Source organism: Dasypus novemcinctus, chromosome 10 (genome assembly GCF_030445035.2).
Source record: "Dasypus novemcinctus isolate mDasNov1 chromosome 10, mDasNov1.1.hap2, whole genome shotgun sequence".
Taxonomy (NCBI): Eukaryota; Metazoa; Chordata; class Mammalia; order Cingulata; family Dasypodidae; genus Dasypus; species Dasypus novemcinctus.
The window spans coordinates 32,230,184-32,254,522 of record NC_080682.1 but is presented as its reverse complement, the minus strand read 5'-3'; the positions used below and the strand labels follow the sequence as shown (position 1 = coordinate 32,254,522).

Sequence of the window (24,339 nt, the reverse complement as noted above, 5' to 3'; positions counted from 1 at the left end):
CTAAGAAGACAATATAGGGAAATATCTACAGGACCTTTTAATAAGAAATAGTTTCATAAACTTCACACCTGAAGCAAGAGCAGTGAAAGAAAAAATAGATATATGGGACCTGCTCAAAATTAAAACCTTTTGCACCTCAAAGGAGTTTGTCAGAAAGTGAAAAGACAGCTTACTCAATGGGAAAAAATATTTGGTAACCATATATCTGATAGGAGCCTAATGTCCATATATAGAGAAATCATATATCTCAAAAAATTAAAAGACATACAACATATTTAAAAGATGGGCAAGTCATCTGAATAGACACTTCTCCAAAGAAGAAATACAAATGGCTAAAAAGCACAAGAAAAGATGCTCAATATCACTAGCTATTAGGGAAATGCAAGCCAAAACTACAATGAGATACCATTGTAAACCCATTAGACTGGCAGTTATTTAAAAAAACAGAGGACTACAAATGTTGGAGAGGTTATGGAGGAATGGGAACCCTCATCCACTGCTGGTGGGAATGTAGAATGATACAGCCATTGTGCAAGATAGTTTGGCAGTTTTTCAAAAAACTAGCTATAGATTTGCCAAAGATTCAGGAATTCCATGGCTGGGTATATACCCGGAAGACCTGAAAGCAAGGACACGAACCAATATATGCACACCAATGTTCATAGCAGCATTATTCACCATTGCCAAAAGTTAGGATCAGCCCAAATGCCCATCAACAGATGAACTGATAAACAAAATGTGGTATGTGTGTATATATATATACACAATGGAATACTACTCAGCTGTAAGAAGGAATACAGTGCAAATACACAGGGTAACATGGATGAATCTTGTGGAACTTATGTTGGGTGAAGCAAGACATGCATTGAAGGACAAATACTACATGGCCTCTCTGACATGAATTAAGCAAATTGAACTGTCTCAGAGAGCTAGAGTCTGGAAGATAGAATTATAGGAAATAGTGGAGGGAGAGGAAGATCATGAGCCAATGCCCACACAGACAAAATACATGATAATGGGGAGGTAACTAGTTGTACAGTGATGGGGTGGGATGAGGGTATAGGGATTCTATTGAGTTGGGCAGTACAGGGGGCTAGGGATGGGAAGATGGGTTAGATGGAATTGGAGAGAGGGTTGGGTAGGTAGCAGGTGAACACGGGATTGGCAGGTATGTGATTGAAACTATAATGTTGAGAAATCTCTTTAGACAATAACCTAATGAAGAGTTACTGGTTTAGGGTGTTGGATGGGGGACATTTGGCTCAGGTTGTACCTGGGGCAGGCTTTAGGGAGCATGTGAGTGCTCATCTTGTCATGGTGTGTTATTTCAGTGAGTGGAGACCCATACAATGAGTGGGAGGGTGTTGTACCCCTATCCTTGGAGGTCCAGTGTTCTCAGACAGAGGTATGGGTGGCTCCTAATGGGGGAGGATAGATTAGTGTGTCAGTTCCTCAGCATTGTTGCAAGTATCTATGAATCTTGTCCTTCGAGTAGTGAAGCTTGGTTGTCACTGTGGGTCCTAAGGGGGGAGAGAGGAATAGAATAGATGGAAGAAGGGGTATTTGGTGGGCAATGGACATGGTCTGCATGATCGCGCAATGATGGATACAGGTCATGTTAAATTTCACCAAAAATTTTAAAAAATGCACGGTCTAAAATGTAAACCATAATGTAAAATATTGACCATGGTTAGTAGCTATGTTTCAATATTTGTATATCAATTATAGCAAATGTAACATACACATGTAAAAAGATTATTGTTGGGTAAGGGGGAAAAAGGGTAGAATGTTTGGTATTATGGGAGTCCCCTATATTCTGTATGTGATTTTGCTGTGATCTAAAACTTCTTTGAAGACATATGGGATAAAAAGAGAGATAGAGAGAGATAAGACACTGAGGAAGAAATGGAAGAGACTGCCATGTCATTATACATACAGGAAACATCTATTACAGTGATGAAAGAAAAACATAAAAACAAAATTTTTGTAATTTTTTCATTTTTCAGTACCTCGATTTTTTTCACTTTATTTTAGTTTTTCTAAATTATCATGCATTTTATTTCTGAAGTTTAAACCTATCATTAATATGTCATTTTCCTAGTAATTGATTTTGGCAAAAATTAGGCTTCATTTTTTAAGATGTTTTGGATCACAGAGGGGTTCAACTCTGGCAGAGGAGAAACCTTGGTGTGGGATGTCATTGATGGGGCATATATGGTAGAGAGTTTACCTGGGCAGGCATATATGGTATATAGATATGTTCAGATGTTCATTGGGTATTGGCACAGTGGATAGAGTTTCACACAACAACTGAGGAAGTGCTGAGTTTCCATCCTGGGGAGCTCTGCCTTATTCCCCAATGGAACAGCAGCAATCCTCCAAATGCAAGGGCAATGACCAGTGAAGAAGGATGGTTCAATGGTGGGTACTTGATATTGAATACTATGCTTATGAACTTTTGTGCTTGAAATTTCAACTTGGCCTAGTGTTGTAGGATACCTAAGAGTAAATGCCTGAGTGCCTCCATTTTGCTCAAATGGGACCACTCTCTAAGACCCACTCAGCAAATAAGTGCATTACCTTTCCCCAGTGTGGGAAATGAGTGTCCCAGGTGCTGGGAGATTACTACCAAGACCTGACTGGAATTGCAAATAGAAAAACACCTTGATTAAAAGCAGAAAATGATAAAGACAAATGAATTTATATGGCTGAGAGACTTCAAAATGAGTCAGGAGGTCATCAGAGACGTCACACTTATGTACATCTCAGAGATAGCCAAAGTAGATACAACTCCTGAGAGATACAGACACCCAGGTCCTACAGTCATGGCAGATGGCTCTGGAGTTTGGTGCCTAGCCATTGGGCCCTACTTTGGAAATTGTGCTTCTGACAGTGATTGAGTTGTGCTAAGATGTGACTTCTCTACACATGCCTCTTCTGTCTCTTTTATTGAAACTGTGGTTTGTGCTGGGGTTGTGTATACCAAGGAGACTTGAATTTCTGAAATGTCCATATACAGTTGGGTCCTGAACTTCAGTGGTGTTGTGTTATGTTACCTGCTATCCAGTTTTTTGGACTTACCCAATCAGCTGACAGAGAAGTGAGGGTGGACAACCACCACACCAAGGATTCAATAGAGTCTACATCTGCAGGCTCGAGAATCCCATCCACCAGCGATGTGGAATTGAAGGCCCCTATCAATTGAGAGGTGGAGTGGACATCGCCCTCCCAGGGGCCTTAGGATGAAGGAATAAAATATGGGTTAGAGCAGAATTATTTTGACTCTAACATTGGAAGAAATTATATCACTGATATGGAGACATTGGCCACGGTAGTTGCTGAAGGCAGGAAGAGGGAAAAAGAGGTGTGATATTGGGCCATTTTCAGGACTCGGAATTGTCCTGAATGATATTGCAGGTACAGATGCAGGACATTATATATCCTGCCATAATCCACTGAACAGACTGGGAGTGAATGTAAACTACAATGTAAACTAAAATCCATGCTGTGTGGCATTGCTCCAAAATGTATTCTTCAAGTGCAATGAGCGTACCACACTAATGAAAGAAGTTGTTGATGTGGGAAAAGTGGGAGGTGTGGGGAGTGGGGCATATGCGAACCTCCTACATTTTTTAATGTAACATTCTGTGTGATCTGTGTATCTTTTAAAAATAAATATAAAATATATTTTTTAAAAAGTTAATAGTGAACATTTCAAGTCAGATGAATCATTGCTTTAGTGAAGGGATGGTATTTGGAGTTGCTTACACTAACATTTTTGTTGTGATCATAAATGTAGTAATATTAAAAGACAATATATTATCACCTATTTGAGATTTATTTAAGAAATGTAAGATTTTTAAAATAGAAAATCAGTCAATTTAATTCACAAACAAGATAAAGAAAAAATATATGGTCATCTTTATTGATGTAGAAAGTTTTGGCAAACATCATCCCAATTATAATTTTAAAAAACTTGTAGCGATTTAGCAATAAAAGTAAAAATCTTGAATATGGTGTGCTTTAACAGAAAGCTTACACTGAATTAACGTTAACAAACTGCAACACTTTCCTCTTTAGTTTAGCAAGAAGACAATGATGTCTTCTTTTCTGTTCTTTTCAGTAACATACTAGATGTACTAATTAGGTTTTAAAAAGAAAGAAAAAGTGCATTAATTGGGATAGGAAGAATTAATCTCTTTTTTATCTGTAATTTCTATGGTTGTGTATTTAGAAAATAAACTAGTAGAATTAATAAGTGAATTTACACTGCTGGTAAAAAGAGAAATGCATAAAAATTATGTCTTTTACATTAATAATAAAAACACTGGAAAATGAAATTAGAAAACATTAGTTTCAATTATACGAGAAACAAAATATATAGGGATAAATATAACATCATGTGAAAGAATTCTATTTTGAAAATCTATAGTACTAGATTTCAAGAGTTAATATAAAGATCCTATAATCAAGAAAGTGTGGTCTTGACACAGGATAAGCATTCAATGGAACAGGGGAGAAAGTCCAGAAATTCACCTGTATATATATCATCAATTGATTTCACAAAAAAATTGCCAAAGCAACTATAAAAAATGAAAAATATTTCCAGCAAAAAACACATTAATAACTGGATATTTATATGGATTTAAATGAGAGTCAAATGATAACACCCCACAAAAAATAATTTGAATTGAATCATAAAATTAAAAGTGAAATGTATAGATCATCTTCGAGGAAACTGGAGCAAATCTTTGCAAATTTGGTGTGAGCAGAGTTCATAACTAATCTCACTTTGGTAAAGAATGTAAATATTAAGAGCCAAACATAAAATATTTTAGAAGGAAGCATAAGGGAGGATTTTTGTGACCTTGTGCAATGTAAAATTTCCTTAAAAAAAAACACAAAAAAATTTCATCATAACATAAATTATATGAACACATCAACATTCATATTTGAATTTATGGTGATGAGAGTACTTTAAAATAATTAATAAGAGAAACTATAATTAGATCATATTGTAAGATATCTGATGGAATATTTTTGATGATATATAATGACCACCTACATATCAAAAAGAAAAAAAAGACAAATAACCCAGTAGTAAGATCGGTATAACACATGGTAAGCATTTCAGAAAAAAGAAAGAGGTGTAACTGATGGAGCGATAATCAAATCATTATAAATTAAGGAAATGCAAATGAAACCAACAATGAGATAACATTTAAGTTACAAAAATAAATCATGTGAGAATAGGATGTGATGTAAAGAGTATGAATCAGTGGGCTCTCATACATTATTGTTGGGAGTACGTATCTCAAAACTACCACAGGAAACAACTGTGCATTTTCTAGTACTTTCAAACATTTGCATATATATGATTCAAAGGTCTGACCCTTAGATATATGTGCAAAGAGTAGGATGGCACATAAATACCTGTTGATGTGAATATGAGTTCACAGCAACCTGTCAATAATCCTAAAAAAGTGGAAACTATCCTGAAATCCATCCACCAACATCAGCTTTGAAGCACCAACACTACCAGAAGCAATGCCTAAACCAAAACCAAAACAAACAAACAAAAAAAACGCGTTCCAAAGGACAGCAGCTGCAGATTTCAAAACATGTTTTCTGAAGTTCAATCAGCTCCAGGGAGACAGGGTCCTTGTCTATTTGTTGCTTTAAGAGTTGAGTGCTTGCATCATAAGGACAGAGATATTTTTTGGGCTGTGGTAGAAGACCGATATATATTTCAGTTCAACGTTCTTTTTTTCTTGGCTAATTTATTTAAATTCGAAGTGATTCAGTTTCTTCACCCCAAAATTGGGAATATTAATAGTTCCCACCACAAAGAGTATCACATAAATTGTGTTTAATATATATGTGGTGCTCAATAGCTCTTACTGTCATTATTATTGAACCAAACTATAACTGGTCAAGTGTAGAGATCAGTGAATATTTGTTGAAAAAATAGAAATGAAGAATTTTGTATTCTGACTCCAACAAGAAAGTAGGAGGAATGAACACACATTTGGTTGCCAAATATTAAAGACTAAATAATTGGGAGAAAATGATGTTCCTAATATTAATTATTCTTCCCTCGAGGAACTCGCCCAGGGATAATATCACTTACTTAAACAAAACTGTCTCTCCATGGCATGGGAACTGAATGAGTTGAGAAGGAAAGACAATGTAGAGTTCTTGACAGCAAAAATCACAAAGGCCGTACATCTCCCTGACACACTGGGGCCCGACATGAACGTCCAGTGAAATGGAAGGAGAAGGAAGGAGCAGCATATTTGGCTGTGGGCAGAGCTGATGCTGTGAAAAGTCCAGTAGTGGCATCATGAGATTTCTCACAGGGGACCTCAAACTACTGCTGATGTCTTGGTAACTGAATTTATTTTTTCTAGCATTAAGTATAACTACTCTATTATTAAGGCTCTGATCAAGATTATCAAAATTTCTTATAATAATTTGAAATACTCCAAGATTTCCATGAGACCAATGGAAACAGAAATGGATGAGAGTAGCTAATATTATCCCCTCATGAAGACTCAAATTCCTTTTAAACACCAAAGCTGAATGAGTTTAATTTCTGGGATAGTTTATCATGGAAGCAAGCTCAGGCTTAGTAAGAAGTTATTGACAAACAGATGTACACTGGTATGTAAAAAAAGTCACAATTTTCATGCTTTTGATTTTGCTTCGATCTTTTCTTCTCTGGAAAAAGCGAGTTTCGGCTTACTAAATTAGTATAATCATGTCTCTGGTTGCACCACCCTGTATAAAAAATCCACAGATAGGTTATTGTAAGATTTTATTAGTTTGCCAAAAATCAATAGATGGCAAATAAGTTGTTATAACGCTTTATACGGTGTTTTAAGAAAATCATCTCTTTAAAATTCACAATGGTTACATTTTAAATCCAGCACTTGTTTAAAATGCTACAAGATGCCTACATCTTAAAGAAAAAAATCTTACATGTCTGTTCACGTCCATTTTCCTTCTTTCTCATCCCTTTCTTTCTCTCTCCCTTTCTTTGTTTCATATTATCTCCTACTCAGTTAATGCTTTATGATACTGATCATGGGCCAGAAGTATAGATAGGAACATGAATAGGTCATAAGTCCTATAAGGCATCATTTTCTCCCAAGTATTTATTTAAATAGTGTACAGCTCTTACAGGTTTGAAAGACATACTCAAAGTTAAGAGTCAAATTTAGAAGAAGCATTTATTGAGAAAATTAATGAATAACAAAAACAATTGAAAAAAGGCCCCCAGAAACCATCTTTATGTTAAGTATTCTATATTAAGTATTCTTGTATTTTCTATGTTAAGTATTCTCTTAGCAGCCTGCTTTTTTTTTAATCTGATGAAATTTCTTTTTCACTTTTTGTTACCACTGTTCTCTTGTTTCTCCTCACATTTGTAACTTAAGTTTTGAGAATTTATGAGTTTTGGAGATATTAAAAGCTACTTTTTACCACTTTCTTTGATGATATTTCCACAAAAAAAGAAAATCATAAAAATAATAGAAATTTTGCAACAATTTAATCCTCACCACAATTCTATATATAATTATTTGTTGTTTAACTTGAAAAAATTGAACAGTGATGGTTAAAATTAATTAATGTTACATAGTTAAGGAATAATTCTACACGAGGATTCCAAACTGTCTTTGAATTTAATACCCCATTTTCGTTCTTTTTTTCTCAAATGTTTCTATTTTTCTCTTTACCTCCCAATTTCTTTCTTTTGCTTATTTCCTTCTCCCTCTCTCAGCAAATACCTTATGAGTGTTTACTTCTTGTCTAGAATTGTGGATACAAGAATGTCTGAGGCTGAAAGAGTAGAAAGTCAAGATATTTGCCTTCAATGACCCGTAGAATTGGACACACACACATGAATGTGAGACAACATAGCAATTGCAGTAATGGGCATTCAATACAATCTCTTAGTAATAGAAGATGTTGCAGCACCACCTTTGGGTTGTGAGAAAGTGGAGATATTTTCTAGGAAGACAAAACAAGAAAACAGATGGCTCATGGGGTATAGAGCCTGAAAGAATCTCAACAAATTTTTAAAACTTTCTGTATGATATTAGTAAAATGATTTTACTTGTTCTCTGGTAAGAATATCAAGCCACTTTGGGGCTAAGTGCAGCTTTGAGTATCTGTGACTGAGCTGATTATATAACCATTTAATGCATAGTTTCTTGAAATCTGATGTAAAACATTATTTTCCTAAAATAAAAGTCATACATTTTATTATAGAACATTAAAAGAAAATCAGGAAATTTTAAAAAACAAAATAAACTCCACTTTACCATCACCTGTTGAAAAGAAATGAGAGTTGATACAATTTTGTATTTCTTCTTGCACTATAAAAATAGGAAAAATAAGGTATCTCATGGGTATTCGTAAAAGAAAGTACCATTACTGAAGATTAGTTGAATTATTTTTTTCAGGTAGATCACTTGGCAATTGAGTTGAATATAATGAAGAGGATGACTAATGTCACAGAATTCATCTTCCTGGGTCTGACTCAGAATGTGGAGCTTCAGAAATTTTCATTTGTTGTGTTTTTAATTGTCTACTTGTTTACCCTGGCAGGCAACCTGCTCATCATTGTCACTGTCAGCACCAGCAGGGCCTTGGAATTCCCCATGTACTTCTTCTTATCTTATTTATCCCTTACAGATAGCTGCTATTCTTCCTTTATGACCCCCAAGATGCTAGCTGACACTTTGGCTGTGAGGAAAACCATCTGTTTCAGGGGATTCATGACTCAAGTTTTTGCAGAGTATCTTTTTGGTGCAAATGAGATCATCCTGCTCACAGTGATGGCCTTTGACCGCTATGTGGTGGTTTGCAAACCCTTGCACTACACAGCCATCATGAGCAGAAAAGTAGGTAGCTTCCTCGTCGGAGTGACTTGGGTCAGAGGTTTTGTCCACACTACCATTCAGATCCTCTTCACAGTCTGGCTGCCCTTTTATGGCCCGAATATCATAGCCCACTTCATAGTGACTTGAACCCTTTGTTAAAACTCACCATGGACACCGACAACCCTTGGCCTCTTCATTGCTGCCAACAGTGAGCTCATACGTCTTTTAAACATCCTCCTTCTGATCATCTCTTATATTGCCATCCTGTGCACTTTGAAATCTCACAGTTTGGAGGGGAGACACAAAGCCCTGTCCACCTGTATCTCTCATGTAACTGTGGTCATCTTATTCTTTGTGCCTTGCTTATTTGTGTGTTATCTCCCAGGGACCACCTCCACTGATAAAGCTGTGGCAATGTTTTATACCATGGTAACTCCCATTTTGAATCCCTTGATCTACACTCTTAGGAATAAAGAAGTGAAAAATGCTATGAGGAAACTTTGGGATCAAATGATGATTTCAATTGAGATATATTCAAGACAATATAAAAAATGATTTTCCTTTATTTTTTTATTTTGTATTTTTTTTGAAAAGGAACTGAACAATTTTATTGGTTTCTTTTTTTTTACACTATGTAATGCTTTTATTTTTTATTTTATTTTATTTTTTTAATTCATTTTTTAAAAAATATTACATTCAAAAAATATGAGGTCCCATTCAACCGCACTGCCCCCACCCCCCACTCCCCCCACAGCAACACTCTCTCCCATCATCATGACACATCCATTGCACCTGGTAAGTACATCTCTGGGCATCGCTGCTCCCCATAGTCAATGGTCCACATCATAGCCCACACTCTCCCACGTTCCATCCAGTGGGCTCTGGGGGGATCTACAGTGTCCCGTGGTTGTCCGTGAAGCACCACCCAGGACAACTCCAAGTCCCGAAAACGCCTCCCCATCTCATCTCTTCCTCCCATTCCCTGCACCCAGCAGCCACCATGGCCACCCTTCCCACATTTTCCTTTAAATGTAAAAGAGAAAATAAGATGATTTCTGGTGTTCAAATCCACGTGAACACTGGTTGTCAAAAGCAGTTTGATATTGGCTAAGGAGCTTGAAGAAGAGATCAATCAGGTAATTATAATTATAAAGTTATCTCATTTAAATTTACTTTTTGCCCATTTTGTTGCCTATCTTAATATACTGTCAGAATCACTTATGGTTCCTTTTAAAATACAGATACCTAGGATGCAGCTCTAGTGACTGTGATTAATGGTACTCTTGTTAGTGCATTTTAAGAAAATAAACCAGATGTTTCTGAAGCAGGTGAAATTATATACATTTTTAATAATAGTACTATAGATTGTTTGCACATCTTAAGCCTATTTGAAGTTATCTTACTAATGTATTTTTTGAGAATTATCCTTTTTTTGAAGATACTGTGAGACCCATGAAACTCCCATATCTTTATAATTCATGCAGTACACAATTACTATCTTTGCAGTTGTAAAAATATTAAAATATTCTGGGAAATAGGAAAACTTTCAGCTTTTTATTGTCTTTCTTCTCTTTCTATAGTTTCTAGTCTTAAATCATAATCTAATCTAATTGTCTTTTTCTTATTTTTTTAATTCTCCCAAAGAAAGTTTTAACAGTTATTCTTTTTGCATTATTTGGACTAAAACACCTTACTCTTGGTAATTCTATCAAATCTTTCACATTAAGAGCCTTGTTTTTACCATTTTTCTGTGTTTTGGTAGATTAATTTACTCATCCCAATTTATGCACATTCTTAATCTGCATTCCTGTAGGAGTGAACCCATTGTAAATGAACCTGTTGAAGATATTAATTCAGTTAAGGTGTGGCCTAACTGAATGAAGTGGGTCTAATTCCTGATTACTGGAGGTCTTATAAAGAGTTGAAGGTGGAAGTCAAGAGAAAAAAGCAATGGAGAGCAGAAGAAAGGAGAGGAAATATTCATGTGATGGGAAATCCACACAATTCTAAGGTTACCTTCAGCCTACACCAGAAAGAAAACAAACTTCCAGAAGAAAGTGATTTTATATCTTGTATCAGATTTTAGCTTCAGAAATCAAGAACCAATAAATAATTGTTATTTAAGCCAACCTGTTTTATGGTGTTTGTGATAGCAGTTCAGGCAAACAAGATACTGCATGAAGGAAAATTTATGCATCATATCGTGCATGTGCATTTGGAGAAAGAGGTAATTGGGATTAGCAGGGTCTGAGTAAGAATATTCCAAGTTCAGTTCTCAGTTTTACTGTTTATAGCATGAACTTTGGCAAAACACAACATATTTAAGTTTTAGCTAAAAGGAAAAGATAGAGATATTATCAGGATCAAACAGAATAATCCTACAAAGTTCTTTGAAACACCACATGCTAAATAAATATTAGTTATTATAACCATTCTTTATTACCTGAGTCCCAAAAAGAGTAAAAGAACTACCAACTGGCCTTAAATGCTATCTTATTTATTTTTACACTTCGAAAGGATCGCATGTAATTTTTCCATTCATGCTTTCAAAAAGAATGCTCTGAGAGCTGACTGGTCTTGTAGGAATATTTGTGGGCTTGAATGGACCCCAAACTCTTTAGCCTTTCTTCAGTCTCTCCTGGTTTTTCAAATTTCATAGGCTCTGGTGCTTTCACTCCTGCCAATTGCTGTTTCAAGTCTCAGTGTATCATTTTCTCAGAACCTGAGGTTAACATAGTGGGTAAACAGCACATGAACAGACAAATTAAAGAACGTATTTGTTCAGAGGCAGTAGCGTGGTTCAGTGTTTATAAGCAGACTCTGGAGTCTGATTTCCTGGATTGGAATGTTACCTGGGAAATTTATGTCATCTGTGAGAAGGTAATAATAATATCAACTTCATGAAATTAATGGGTTAATAATATGAGGCAATATATGTTAAGTACTTATAACAATGCCTGACCCATAGTAAATATATTTTTAGGAATAAATATTGGGCAGATTTCAGCTTATTTTGATTCTAGAACTAGCAGAAGCTTCATTCTAACTGTGTCAAGACCTCTGTGGAGCTTGTTGTAGTCCGGATACCTTAGTTACCTTCTTGCATAACCAGCTTTACTACATCACTTTTTCTTTGAATGCAGGCATTGGCATTATTGATTTTTCAAGACATTATTCAGGCTTTGAAAGTCCTGTAGTAGTCAAGTTTCAAGTGTTATGGAAGCATTCAGGGTTCTAAGGTCAACAAAATTGTGATTGAATTCCATCTTACCAGTTTATATAAAAAAAACAAGCATTTCATAATCTACCAGAATTTTATTTTAAGTTTGGTTCATATGTACAATGAAATGAAGTACCTATTTCTTTAGTTATTTCAAGCATTAGATGGGGTTATTTGTGTAAAACATCAAGGGGAGTGCCTGGAACTTAGTAGGTGTTTATTAATGTCAGTTTTGCTGCCTTCCTCACATCTTCATCAGTATCATATTACTACCTGATTTTTTTAAAAGTGTGTGATTTTTATTTATTACTTCAATGCAAGTAGATATTATATTAAGAAGTGATGAGAAAACTACATATTTCTCAACATGAACACAGTAAAATTAATGCAGGATGTAACTGGTAAGTAGTGTGAAAATTTTAATTTAATAGTATTCATGTAACCAAATCAAAATGAGATTTAGGAAGTGCCCAAAATAAAATGAATTTTCAAATGACATATAAAAGAACTGTAGCTTAATAATTTACAATTATATTGAAAGTTTTTATTTACTGCAATGTGCAGGCACCTAAGAATCTTATCATGTATGTAAGTGTTATTTCTCCTTTCCCATAGGATTAAATGAAACTTAGATAATTTAAATAAGCTATCCAAAGTCACAAGCTGACATGGATGCATGATATAGTTTCTGAATCCATGCATGGCTCCAGAGTCTACATATTGAGTACTTTGGAGTTGAGACAGATAGGCATTTAAAAAGTAAACATACTTTAAAACACCCATAAATTCAGTATAAAATTGCTGAAAAAAGTGAAGCAAATGATGTGATAGTGACTCAGGGTGGCAGGGGAACTACTTGAGTCTGGGTATCACAACCCAAGAGCAAGAGTTTACAGTTTTTATCTAAACATGTCCAGGGATGAGAGAAAATTATCTAAAATGACAAGAGGAAAACCACTGAAAGACTGACTGTTGTAGTGAGAGGGTGTGGGAAAAAAGTTTAAATTATATTTGAACTTTGTATAACCTATTCTCTATTGTAGATGTTGCAGTTGTTCCTTATTGTAGATGTTACTTCCTATTATTGTAGATGATGTTGCAGTTCTGATAGCAAACAGGTGCTTGGTAGTTTCCAATAAATATGATATGGAAACTATGGTTGAGGTTCTCAGTTCCAGGAGCTGTGAGTCCCCTCATCCCATCTTTATCTCCTCTCTTATGTCTCTCTCTCTGTGCTTTATTTCTGTAAGTTCTGCATCACCTTCCCTTCCAGCCAACCTATCACTAAGCAGATCTCAGCAATTGGCGCTCAACATGGGGCTTGATGGAAGAAGGCTTGCAACAACTGCTGCCTGAACAGGGACCTGAAGGGAAGAAGGATCACTTCAAATGAAAGTAAAGTGGTTGTGACAGAGCAAAGCCCTGAGTTGTATGGAAAGTCTTTGAAGTCCTAGACGGTTTGCTTGTATTTCCCCAGGAGATGGAGCATATCCTGTGTGGGTACCAGCTCATTTGATAAAGCCATACCATGAATGCCAAGAGATGACAATAGTTCCTGTGGAACCCAGAACCTCCAATTATGCAGATGGAGAGATGGATGCTGGAAACTGCATGACTGGGTCTCATTCCAAAGACTAGAATAACTTTACATCGATGTATCTAAACTACAGAACTTGTTTAAGATGGCATCATAAAACAAGCATGGCTTGGGGACAGTAAGAGATTAAGAAGGAAATTGAGAGGAGGAAAACTGGAAAAAAAATGTTGAATTATAAAAGGAACCAATGAAGCAATTCTAGATTAGTAGATTTGAAACTCCTTTTGTATTTGTTCAATGTCAGTGTGTTGCTGAAATTGTTTCAGTGTGTGTGAAAAAGAAAGAAAAGAGAGAAAATAAAGGAAAAAAGAAAAAGAGATAGAAAAAAGGAAGAAAGAAAAAGAGAGAAAAAGGAAGGAAAAAAAGAAAAGAAAAGAATGAATGAAAGAGAAAGAAAGGAAAAAAGGAAAAGAAAGATAAAGGAAAAAAGAAAGAAAAAGGAAGGAAGACAGAAAAAGAAAGAAAGAAAGAATTGTCAGTGATATAATTTGTTAAATAGAAGGTTCTAAAAGAGCCCTATTCAAATAGCCAAAAAATTAAATAAGCACTTATATTATTGCCTACATTTAAAATGTTAAGAAGATCTCTATAGTTTCAAGTCTTGATTAATTGAATTACTATAAGTTTCTTCATAAAAAATAGTTCTTGCTTAAATTGAAGTGAATAATTTATTTTTCTTCATAGGATAAAATGAAAGATGTAAAAGTTAAGTGAATACTGAAAAAGGTAAAAAAAGTTTGTGGGAATGCTAACTGAAATTTAAGGTATATTTTGTCCTAAATTAAATTGGTTAGTTTTATAAAATCAGAAATGGAGATATGAAGGACAGAGCTAGTATGCATATAGCAAGTTGTGCAAATATTGTGATAGCATTCAGTGAGATAATGTGTTTTGTAAAAGTAAAACAGACCTGAACAAAAAGTGAAAAAACTGTGAAAAGGTCAACAATGGTCTTTTGCAGTTCTTCAGGCTTTCTCTCCTGGCCTGATAGCAATGAATCTGGCTGCATAGAAGAAATCTGTGGCAGAAACCTACTAAGAAACATCAGCGACAATGGTATTTTAAGGGCCCAGAATAGGCAAAAAATTGGGACAAGCTCTAAGTTGCTATTCTAACAAATTATTAAATGTGTTTGGCTGGGTAAGACAACACAATACTCTCTGCAGTAATTGATAAAGTACAGTGTTTTCTCATGTTAATAGAATTTGTGATATTGTTAGAATACTAAAAATATTTTACCCACTAAGGTGTGTTAATTAGGAAAGGTTCTTCAAGGGAGTAGGAAGACTTCCAGCAGGCTGCTTTAAAAATAAAAAAAGTGGGAGAAAGTGGCTATTGACTTAGTCTGTGAATTGGATGTGGCCCCAAGTCCAGTGAAGATGCTAAGATGTTCAAAGGACTTACAAACTGGGGAAAATGAGATCATTTTGGATCAAGTACTGGCCTATATAGCCTTGTTGGTTGGGAATATTAAGCCCATGAGAAATGAAAGTCTATTCATTAAATGTCACTAGTTGGAAGTATTATTGTTTATTGTTGTATAATCTATGGTAGTTATGGATTAGGTATAAAATGCTTGAATGCTAATCAGAACTTTAAAAAAGAAACATTGTGTACTTAAGTGATTTGATGAACTGTGATGTATAAATGTACCTTGTTGAATGTATATGTAAATCTCTTAAGTTTTAAGTTTGAACAATCCTGGGACCGAATGTATTGAGAAAAAATTTAATTAGTGTTGTTCACACCTAAAGGTGAAAATATAATGCAGGAAGCTTTGTTAATCAGTGAACCAATGCCTTATGTGTCAGCACATTCAAGATTCTGGTCAGCTGCTGGTTCAGGACTTACTAGCCATAAGTTAGATGTTGCAATGCATTGGAAAAGCATTTTATTTAGCAGGCGGTTTATTGGAATATATCCAGTTTTTGTGTGACCCCCTATGTGCAAAAACAAAAAGGGTTAAATGTGGGGAAAAAGAGTTTAAATTGTATTTGAACCTTGTATGACCTGTTTCTTATTGTAGATGTTGCAGTTGTTCCCTATTATTGTAGATGATGTTTCAGTTCTGATAGCAAACATCTGCTTGGTAGTTTCCAATAAATACAATGTAGAAACTATGGTTGATGCTCTCAGTCCAGAAGCTGTGAGTCCCCTGGTCCCAGCTTTATCTCCTCTTTTGTTGTCTCTCTCTCTCTCTGTCCTTTATTTCTGTAAGTTCGGCGTCACCTTCCCTTTGACCCAGCCTATCACTGAGCTGATCTCAGCAAGACGGGAGTTTTATTTGACCTGGGTAAGTATCATTATATGCTCTCATCTATTTTGACTTGAAGATCATCAACATGCTTAACAAAATTGATAATAATTCAGTGCACATTAAGTCAGGATGAATAGAAATAAAACTAATGAACGGAAGAAACCTCCTTCACCTAAAATTTTCCATGTGTCCTTTTTTGAAGATCACAGCATTGAGATCCACTTTGCCTCTTCATGTCCTACTTTTCTTTAATCATGATATTTTTCCCATGTGAAAGCCATTCTATTCACATACAGCAGTTGTGCTAAGTTAATTTGTAGGAAGAAAGCAGTGTGTTTAACCAAATTGACAGTGAATTCAAATTGGCCTTTTCATGGTCTATAAGACCCTGCACAATCGATCCCCAATCAAGTAATCATCACATGTGGTCCTGCTCCCCCTCATTCATTATGTTCCTGTCAGGGTGGCCTCATTTTCGCCTTTGGGCCTTTACACAAGCTCTTCTTGCTCCCTGAAATGCTCCTCATCTAGATCTTCACACTGCTGAGTTGTCATCACCACTAAATCTACAGTCCTAATGCCTCACCTCTTGCCTTCTGCCTTTCGAGAATGTCCTTTGCCATTCATTGAAGAGCCATCTCTATTTTCCTTGAGTTATTGTATATCATATCACCTTGTTACATTTTCTCTCTGTTATTTTTGCAATCTGATTCATGTGATTTATTCATTTGTTGTCTCATTTACTACTCCATCAGCAGTCCATACAACAAAGCTTGTCACAGAATAAACATTTAATAAGCATTCCCTGAGTACATGGCCATTACATCCGCTTTACCCTTTGAAGGGTAACTACATTTATTAAAAAGGACCCTCATTGACTGGAATGCTTTTCAAAATGATATTAAAATCTTGGTGATAAATTGAAATGCAGAAATTAAGATCTGTTTGGTATATCTTAGCTGAAAACATAGAATCATCTCTTTAAATTGAAGGGATAGAATAAATGCAATTAAAGAGTTTAAAGAATATTTGGAAGGGCTAGAGTCACAGAGTCTGGGTTCAGCCAAGAGGAATGAGAAGCCCAGACCAAGGATCCCACAGTCAGCCTGAGAATGCCAGTATTCAAAAAGAAAGCATCGCCTTGGTGACATCTTGATTTTGGGCTTCTCCAAGTCTCAAAACTGCGAGCCAATTACTTCCCACTGTTTAAGGTAACTCACTGCATAGCATTTGCTTCGGCAGCTAGAAAACTAAACAGTGTTATACGCAAATTTTCATCTGATATTTACTGAATACCTGCTGTGCAAGGCATTTGCGCTTAGTGCTGAAATAGAAAGATGAATGAATAAGAGAGTCCTCAACCTTCTGCCACTAGCACAATATCGCATACGTTTACACAGCAATTCTCAAATAACTGTTCTATATTATTTTTGACATATTTTGTCAGATGAAAGCTTCCTTAATTAAAAAAAATGCTTGTCTACTCTTATTTTAAATAAAATCCAAATTCCTTACAAGTCTATAATATTCTCAAGGTTTGGTTCCTATTCATCTTTTCAGCCTCATCGTGTCCTATTTTCTCCCTTTCCTGCTTACCACCAGACTCACTGATTTTTAGGAGTCTTAAACTTGCCAAAGTCTTCTCAGTGTTTATCCTTCCACTTGTAACACCAATTCTCATGGTAACAACTTCTAGTTCTTTGGATCGCAACATGAATAGAACTATTAACATCATCGTCTTTGACTTCCGCATCCACAGTAGAATTTATCGACTTATTTTCTGTCATTGTACACTACTGTATCTATAGAACTTATCACAGATTATATTAGATCTCTAAGTCATTAGCTTATATTCTTGTAAGGTCAATCTAAACAAATTTTTTCTTTTCTGTTTGAATAACCACTGTATCCTGATACCATAAAATAGTACTGGCACATAATATTTTCTCAGTAATTAAAAAAAATCAATTGCATAATAATTAGTTCTTACATCTAAATTGGAGATAACATTTTAACATACTTTAAAAACATTAAGCAAGAATCATTTGAGTATTAAGACAAGCAAAGGAAAACTTGCTATCACAAATTGGGGGAAAAGTAATAATTTCACCTCATTGCAACAAATAAATAGGCTGATATTTTATTCTCAACAGCAACTTAACTTCTAATGGCTTGGAAGCCAATTTTTCCTCTATGTTACATCTCCTTGATATTAATTATGTGATTGGTCTAGAAACTTTTTAAATATAGATACTCTTTCAACATTGTGTGTAAAATCCCAGTGAATTTAATTAAGTAAGAAGCAGTTTTGGACACACTCCAAATTCAGGACTCAATATTAATTGTTGTATTTAGAAAGGTTAAAAGGCCCAGTGTTCTTTGCCCCTGTCGGGGAGAATACATTATCCTTTTAAAAGCAGCCATTACTATATCAGCTAAGTAAGCTTAAAGCTCCATATGACAGAGATTTAATACCTGCAATATCTCAAGCACAACTAGTTTGTACCATCCCAAAATTCTAAAATAATCTCATGTATAACCTTTTTTGTCCAAACCAACACAGTAGAATTAGGGGCAAAAAACCTGAATTGATATTTTTGTCTTTCAAGTACTGGATGAATAGCTACAGGAAAAATTTCTCTGGTTATTATCTTCTTTGTAGACATAGGATTCATTTGCATTTTTAAGAAATTATCTTATGAAATGAAATTTTTGCTTTAATGTTTTCAAAATAGTTTCCTTTTAAATATATCTACAATACAAATAAAATTTTTCTGCAATCTTCAGAAAATTTTATGGAGAAATGGACACACACAAACATATGAAGTCATATCTATCCCCAAGAAAGAGGGCAGATTTTTTCCCTCTCTGGACATACTTGATAGAAAGTGGGATTTTCAGGGGCTCAAGAGTAACCTAAAAGTTTTCCTTCAGATTGGGAGTAGGGCTTCAAAAGGTAAGGCTGTAAACGGCTAGTAGTGGAAACCACACTTATCAATTGTAAGTATTTTCTTTTAATGTAGGAATTCATTTCACTTAAGCTTGTAAGAAATGAGCAGTTAAAACAAACAAACAAACAAACAAAAAACCAACCAACTTCTCTTACAACACAAGGGTTTTGAAGTAAATCAAAATTAGATCCCAAATCCAGTTTTATTACTTGGGCAAATTATATGCATATTTAGAATTGGTTTCTTCAAAGATAAAATAGATATAAAAATACTTGTTATTATAAAGGTTCAATGTGATTCACTAAATTTGATTGTATATATATATATAAATATATTTCATTGAGTGATATATATATGTCTGTATATATGGACATAACATCTGACAGAGTTAAGCATAACAAATAATTTTGATTTTATTATTTCCTTTCATTAATATATTTTGCCTGTTTTTAATGGAGTCAATGGAATGAAAAAATTTTTTCAACACATTTTGTTTTGTATTTCAGAGGAATATAAACTTATGATAAATTCTGATAGACAGAAATTGAAGTTTTCAATGCTTTATAACAAAACAAAGATTTAGTATCCATTTTGGTCCAGGAATTGTACCACATATTAGTTCATTAGATACTTATAAAGATCATGAAAGCTGCCAATATCTAATTTTACAAAATTTAAAGTATAGCTAAGTGTGATGAATATTATTTAATAATGCCCCTCCAGCTAGTTTTAGAAAAATATCGTGTTTTAAAAATAGGTTGTATGATAAGAAATTATTTTTTCTATATACAATTGGTGCTTAAAGCATGAACATGATAGAAATTTTGAGTAAGATAAAACTGATTCTGCATTCGACTAATGATGAGCTTGATGAAAAAAATAGTAGAGTTAGGGTTTTTTAGTTTTTAATAGTCTGTACACTAATGTTGTGAGTGGAGAGGAGATATTTATAAGTAGATGTAATTATCCAGTAGCTGATTGTAGACTTCTTCAAGTCAAGTTCAGTACCATTGAAAAATAAGAGGACCTGAAAAATAAGTAGATCTGATTTCACCCTCAGCATAATGAGTTCTGGACTAAACCTTGAGCCTAATGAGATAGAAGACCCTCTTTGATATCTGGGAGTCTACTATTTTGAAACACTTGACACAATTGGTGTTCTATGAACATTTTTTATATTAAATGAATTAATGAAAGGTTAGCATTTACAATATACCTTTTTTCTAATATCTATTTTTAATGTTTATAAAAGTATACACTGAACCAAGGAAATGGAAAATTATTCTGCCTACTTGAGAATTATCATAAATTCTGTACAAAAAATGAGAATTGTGAAAGAAAAATTAGAGGAGCTAACAAAATAGGTTATTTAATTATTCTGTTTTGGTCCAGGGTAGGAAGATTGTATATCACTAACTGTTTTGTAGTAATCCATAACAGGGGCTTGAACAGAGGAATGGCGTGATCAAAATCAAATTTGAAAAATGTATCCTATGAGCTGCTATAGGAGCACCAATTGTTGAAGACATGAATGAAAACAGACAGACCTGAGGTAGCCTATAACAGTAGGCGAGGGAGGTAGTGAAGATAATCCGAGTTGTGATATATTTTGAAGGCAGAGTGAACAGGATTTGTTAAACTAATTAATGACAGGGATTTAAGGAGTGTAAGATACTATGGAATATTTATTCTTTTTAATAGCATAGAAGGTAGAAATATTTAATGAAATGGGAAACAACAAGGAAAGAATAAATAGTATGGAAAATTAAAAATTCAGTTTTCTAAATACTAATTTGATATCAAACCAGTGATATCCATTTGGTTTTGCAATATATAAACGTATACACTAGAGGAGAGATACAGGTTACATATTGCAAATTGGGTTGCTTCAGCTTTTACAGATTAAGAAAATCAGGCAGATCCAAACGAAAGACAATAGGAAGGAGCTTTCAGCGAGTTGGCAGGAAATTAAGGACAATGAATTTTGGTCTATATCCTTCCACTTATTATTTCTTCAATCCATTTTAAATATGTAAATACTTTAAATGAGTCATCATGTTTGCACTTTCGTGACTTTATACATCCTGAGCCTTTTCAAATAATTCACTTTCCATTCCCTCTTGTTTTAGCCAAATCTCACTTCTATTAAATTTATTTGAAACATTGCTTAATCTGGGACAACTTCTCTGATCACAGTTTGATTTAAATATTACTCTATATTGTTACCCTAGAATAATATGAATATATTTATAAATAACACTTATTATATTGGTTTGTTTTTGTCTGACCTCATAAATATGTAACAAATCATTGAAGGGGGGGAACTATCATATAAAACTTGGTAATCCCAAAGTTCATGAGTGGTTTGAGAGAGAGGCTCCATTCCCATGTTTTGATTGAATAAATGAATAAAAGATTAAGCTTTTCTTACATGTAAAATATTTTCATTGTTTTATAGGTAAACCATTTCTAAGACCTGATAGAAACATCAATTAAAGAATAGATGGAACAAAGGAACAATGTGACATACTTTATACTTCTGGGCCTCACACAGAATCCAAAGGAACAGAAAGTACTCTCTGTTATGTTCTTGATCTTCTACATTTTGACCATGGTGGGCAACTTGCTCATTGTTATGACTGTCACTGTCAGTAAGTGCCTGGGCTCGCCTATGTACTTCTTTCTTGCTAGTTTATCTTTTATGGATGTCATTTATGCCTCATCCCTTTCCCCCAAAATGATTTCGGACTTGTTCATTGGACAAAATACCATATCCTTCCATGGTTGTATGATTCAGCTTTTTACAGGGCACTTCTTTGGCGGATCAGAGGTCTTTCTTCTGTTGGCCATGGCATATGACCGCTATGTGGCCATTTGTAAGCCCTTGCATTATTTGATTATCATGAGGCAATGGATGTGTATTGTGCTACTAATAGTGTCCTGGATTGGGGGTTTTCTGCACTCAGTAATTCAAATTATCTCTCTTCATGGCCTTCCCTTCTGTGGTCCCAATATCATTGATCATTTTATCTGCGACATGTACCCTTTATTGAAACTTGTCTGTACTGACACCTATGTTGTTGGACTCTTAGTGGTGGCTAATGGAGGGTTGATCTGCAGTATTGTGTTTCTGCTCTTACTGATCTCCTATGGTGTCATTTTGCACTCCTTAAAGAACCTTAGTGTGGAAGGAAAGAGGAAAGCCCTCTCCTCCTGTGGTTCACATATCACGGTAGTTGTCTTCTTCTTTGTTCCCTGTATTTTTATGTATGCAAGACCTGCTAGAAACTTCCCTATTGATAAATCATTGAGTGTGTTTTACACAGTTATAACTCCCATGCTAAACCCTTTAATATATACTCTGAGAAATTCAGAGATGAAAAGTGCTATGAAGAAGCTCTGGAAAGGAAAAGACAGATGAAATAGTAAATATGTGCATCATCTATCACAAGAAAGTCATTTTGCTTTAGGGAACATCTTCTGGACTCCAGAAATCACCTTAAATCTGATGCACCCTCTTTAACCTTCAAAACCATCATCATTTTTAAATTAAAGAATTAACTAGTAGACTGGGCTATTAAATAACATTTTCCTACTATAAGTTCTATAATGTCTTGTTACTGCACCTAGAAAATATAGTGAATGTAATAATAGACAATCAACTTAAAAATGTAATTAATTAATTATTGAATTATTTTTATAGTTTCTCTTATTGTAAGTAATTTCTGCATTCATTTTTAATTTTTTTCTCATCTTTTGTCTTGTATCATATAAATACTCATTTATTTTTTCCATTTTATTATATTAGTTAAAATAATAGGCACTATGTAGGGCTGTCCCCTTTATTCAATTTCAGTTGGATCATATATGATTTTTAAGTTTGCAGACTTCTTTAGTTTTTGTTTTTTAAAATAATTTATAATAGCAATAAATAGTTTAAATGGCAGCCTTTCAAATTGGCATAAATGTAATAGTAAATTTATACACTGTTCACCAGTCTTCCTGCCAGAGGGAGTCATCGAAATCTATTTTCTAAAATTGTCAAGTAATAATCCTTTAAAATACAAGTATATTTACTTACATGTATGTGTTTATTCTGTGAATGTAAACATTTACCTTTTACTATTCAGCATCTTTAAATTCTTTCCAAACCAGTTCATTTAAACCTAACTCCTTCTTAGTTATCTTAATACTGCATAAATACCTCAAAGGTATTTCCTAAAATTAATGTAAACAATTCTCTTCACATTGTTTCCAATCAATTTTTGTGGCAAATAATTCTGTAATAAATACTTGTCTTTATGCCTTTCTGCAGTTGTGCAAGTTAGAGTTCCCAGACAAGGATTTGATGTGGGAGTGGGGGGGCTGCAAATCAAACATTTATTTAAAATTTTGGTTTTGTAAGTTATTGCCAAAATCACCATAGAGTTATACCAACTGTGCCCCTCCCACAAAGTCTGTAGGAATATATTTGTCCACTTTCTCAACAACCAGTGCTTGATAAATACTTAGGGTATTTGGCAATCTGATTAAATAAAAAAATATTTAATTTTTATACTTCTGGTTATTCTTAAAAATAATTATTTGAACATTTCTTATTTTTTAATTTTTTTTTTGTATTTAACTGTGAGTTGCCTTTTACAAATTTTCCCCAATTGTTGATATTTTCCATATTAATTTTTATGAGTTAACTTTATACTAAATACTTTATCCCTTTTAACATATATATATGATTGTTATAGTCCAAGCTTGTGGTTTATTTTTAATTTTTCTGCTATACAGAATATTTTTGGCCATGTAAAATATTTTTATATTTACATATCTGATTTATCAAAATTATATATTTTTATATCTTCCTTAGAAAGAATTTCCATGCTTCTCTTTTTACCAAAATATTCTTCTGCAATTCACAATTTTTTAAGCATTTCTTAAATACATATTTTCTGGTATTTTATTTTACATTTAAATTTTTTATCTATCTGGTATTTTTTAATGTAAGAAGTAAGATAGTGATTGGAATTTTAGATTTTAGTTCTTTTTCAGGATGGCTATGTTTTTATAGTTTTATAATTACCTTTGCCCAGTGACTTGAAATCCCAGGAGTTCATTCTATTATATTTATCTTATTTTTAGTGTGTCATTTCACATATGATATAATTGCATTAGATTTAGAATACATTTTGTCATCTGATAAGCCTAGAATTCCCTCACTACAGTTCTTTTTCAGAATTATGCATATTCTTGCATATTTATGTTTCAAATTAAATGTAAATAAATAAAAAGTCTAGTTACAAAACAAAGCTTAGCTTGTATTTTCAATGAGATTTTATTCAGGAAAATTAATTTAAGAAGAGTTTATATCTTTAGAAAATTAAGAATTCTTATCTATGCACAGGGTTTGTCTTTGATTTAATCAAGTTTTCCTT

General features: G+C 34.0%; 1 protein-coding gene and 1 pseudogene across 1 annotated transcript; both read left to right on the top strand.

The window, feature by feature from the left end:
- The first annotated feature begins 8,507 nt into the window (after positions 1–8,507).
- On the top strand, positions 8,508–9,443 carry LOC139439917 (olfactory receptor 4C12-like; annotated as a pseudogene).
- Positions 9,444–21,416: 11,973 nt separating this feature from the next.
- LOC101419928 (olfactory receptor 4A47-like) lies at positions 21,417–22,334 on the top strand. Its single transcript, XM_004460464.1, has one exon. It carries the CDS (start codon positions 21,417–21,419, stop codon positions 22,332–22,334), a length of 918 nt encoding a protein of 305 aa, XP_004460521.1.
- Positions 22,335–24,339: the final 2,005 nt, after the last annotated feature.

Coding starts and splice junctions, on each gene's coding strand:
- LOC101419928 (XM_004460464.1), top strand. CDS start 21,417: ATGGAACAAAGGAACAATGTGACATACTTTATACTTCTGGGCCTCACA.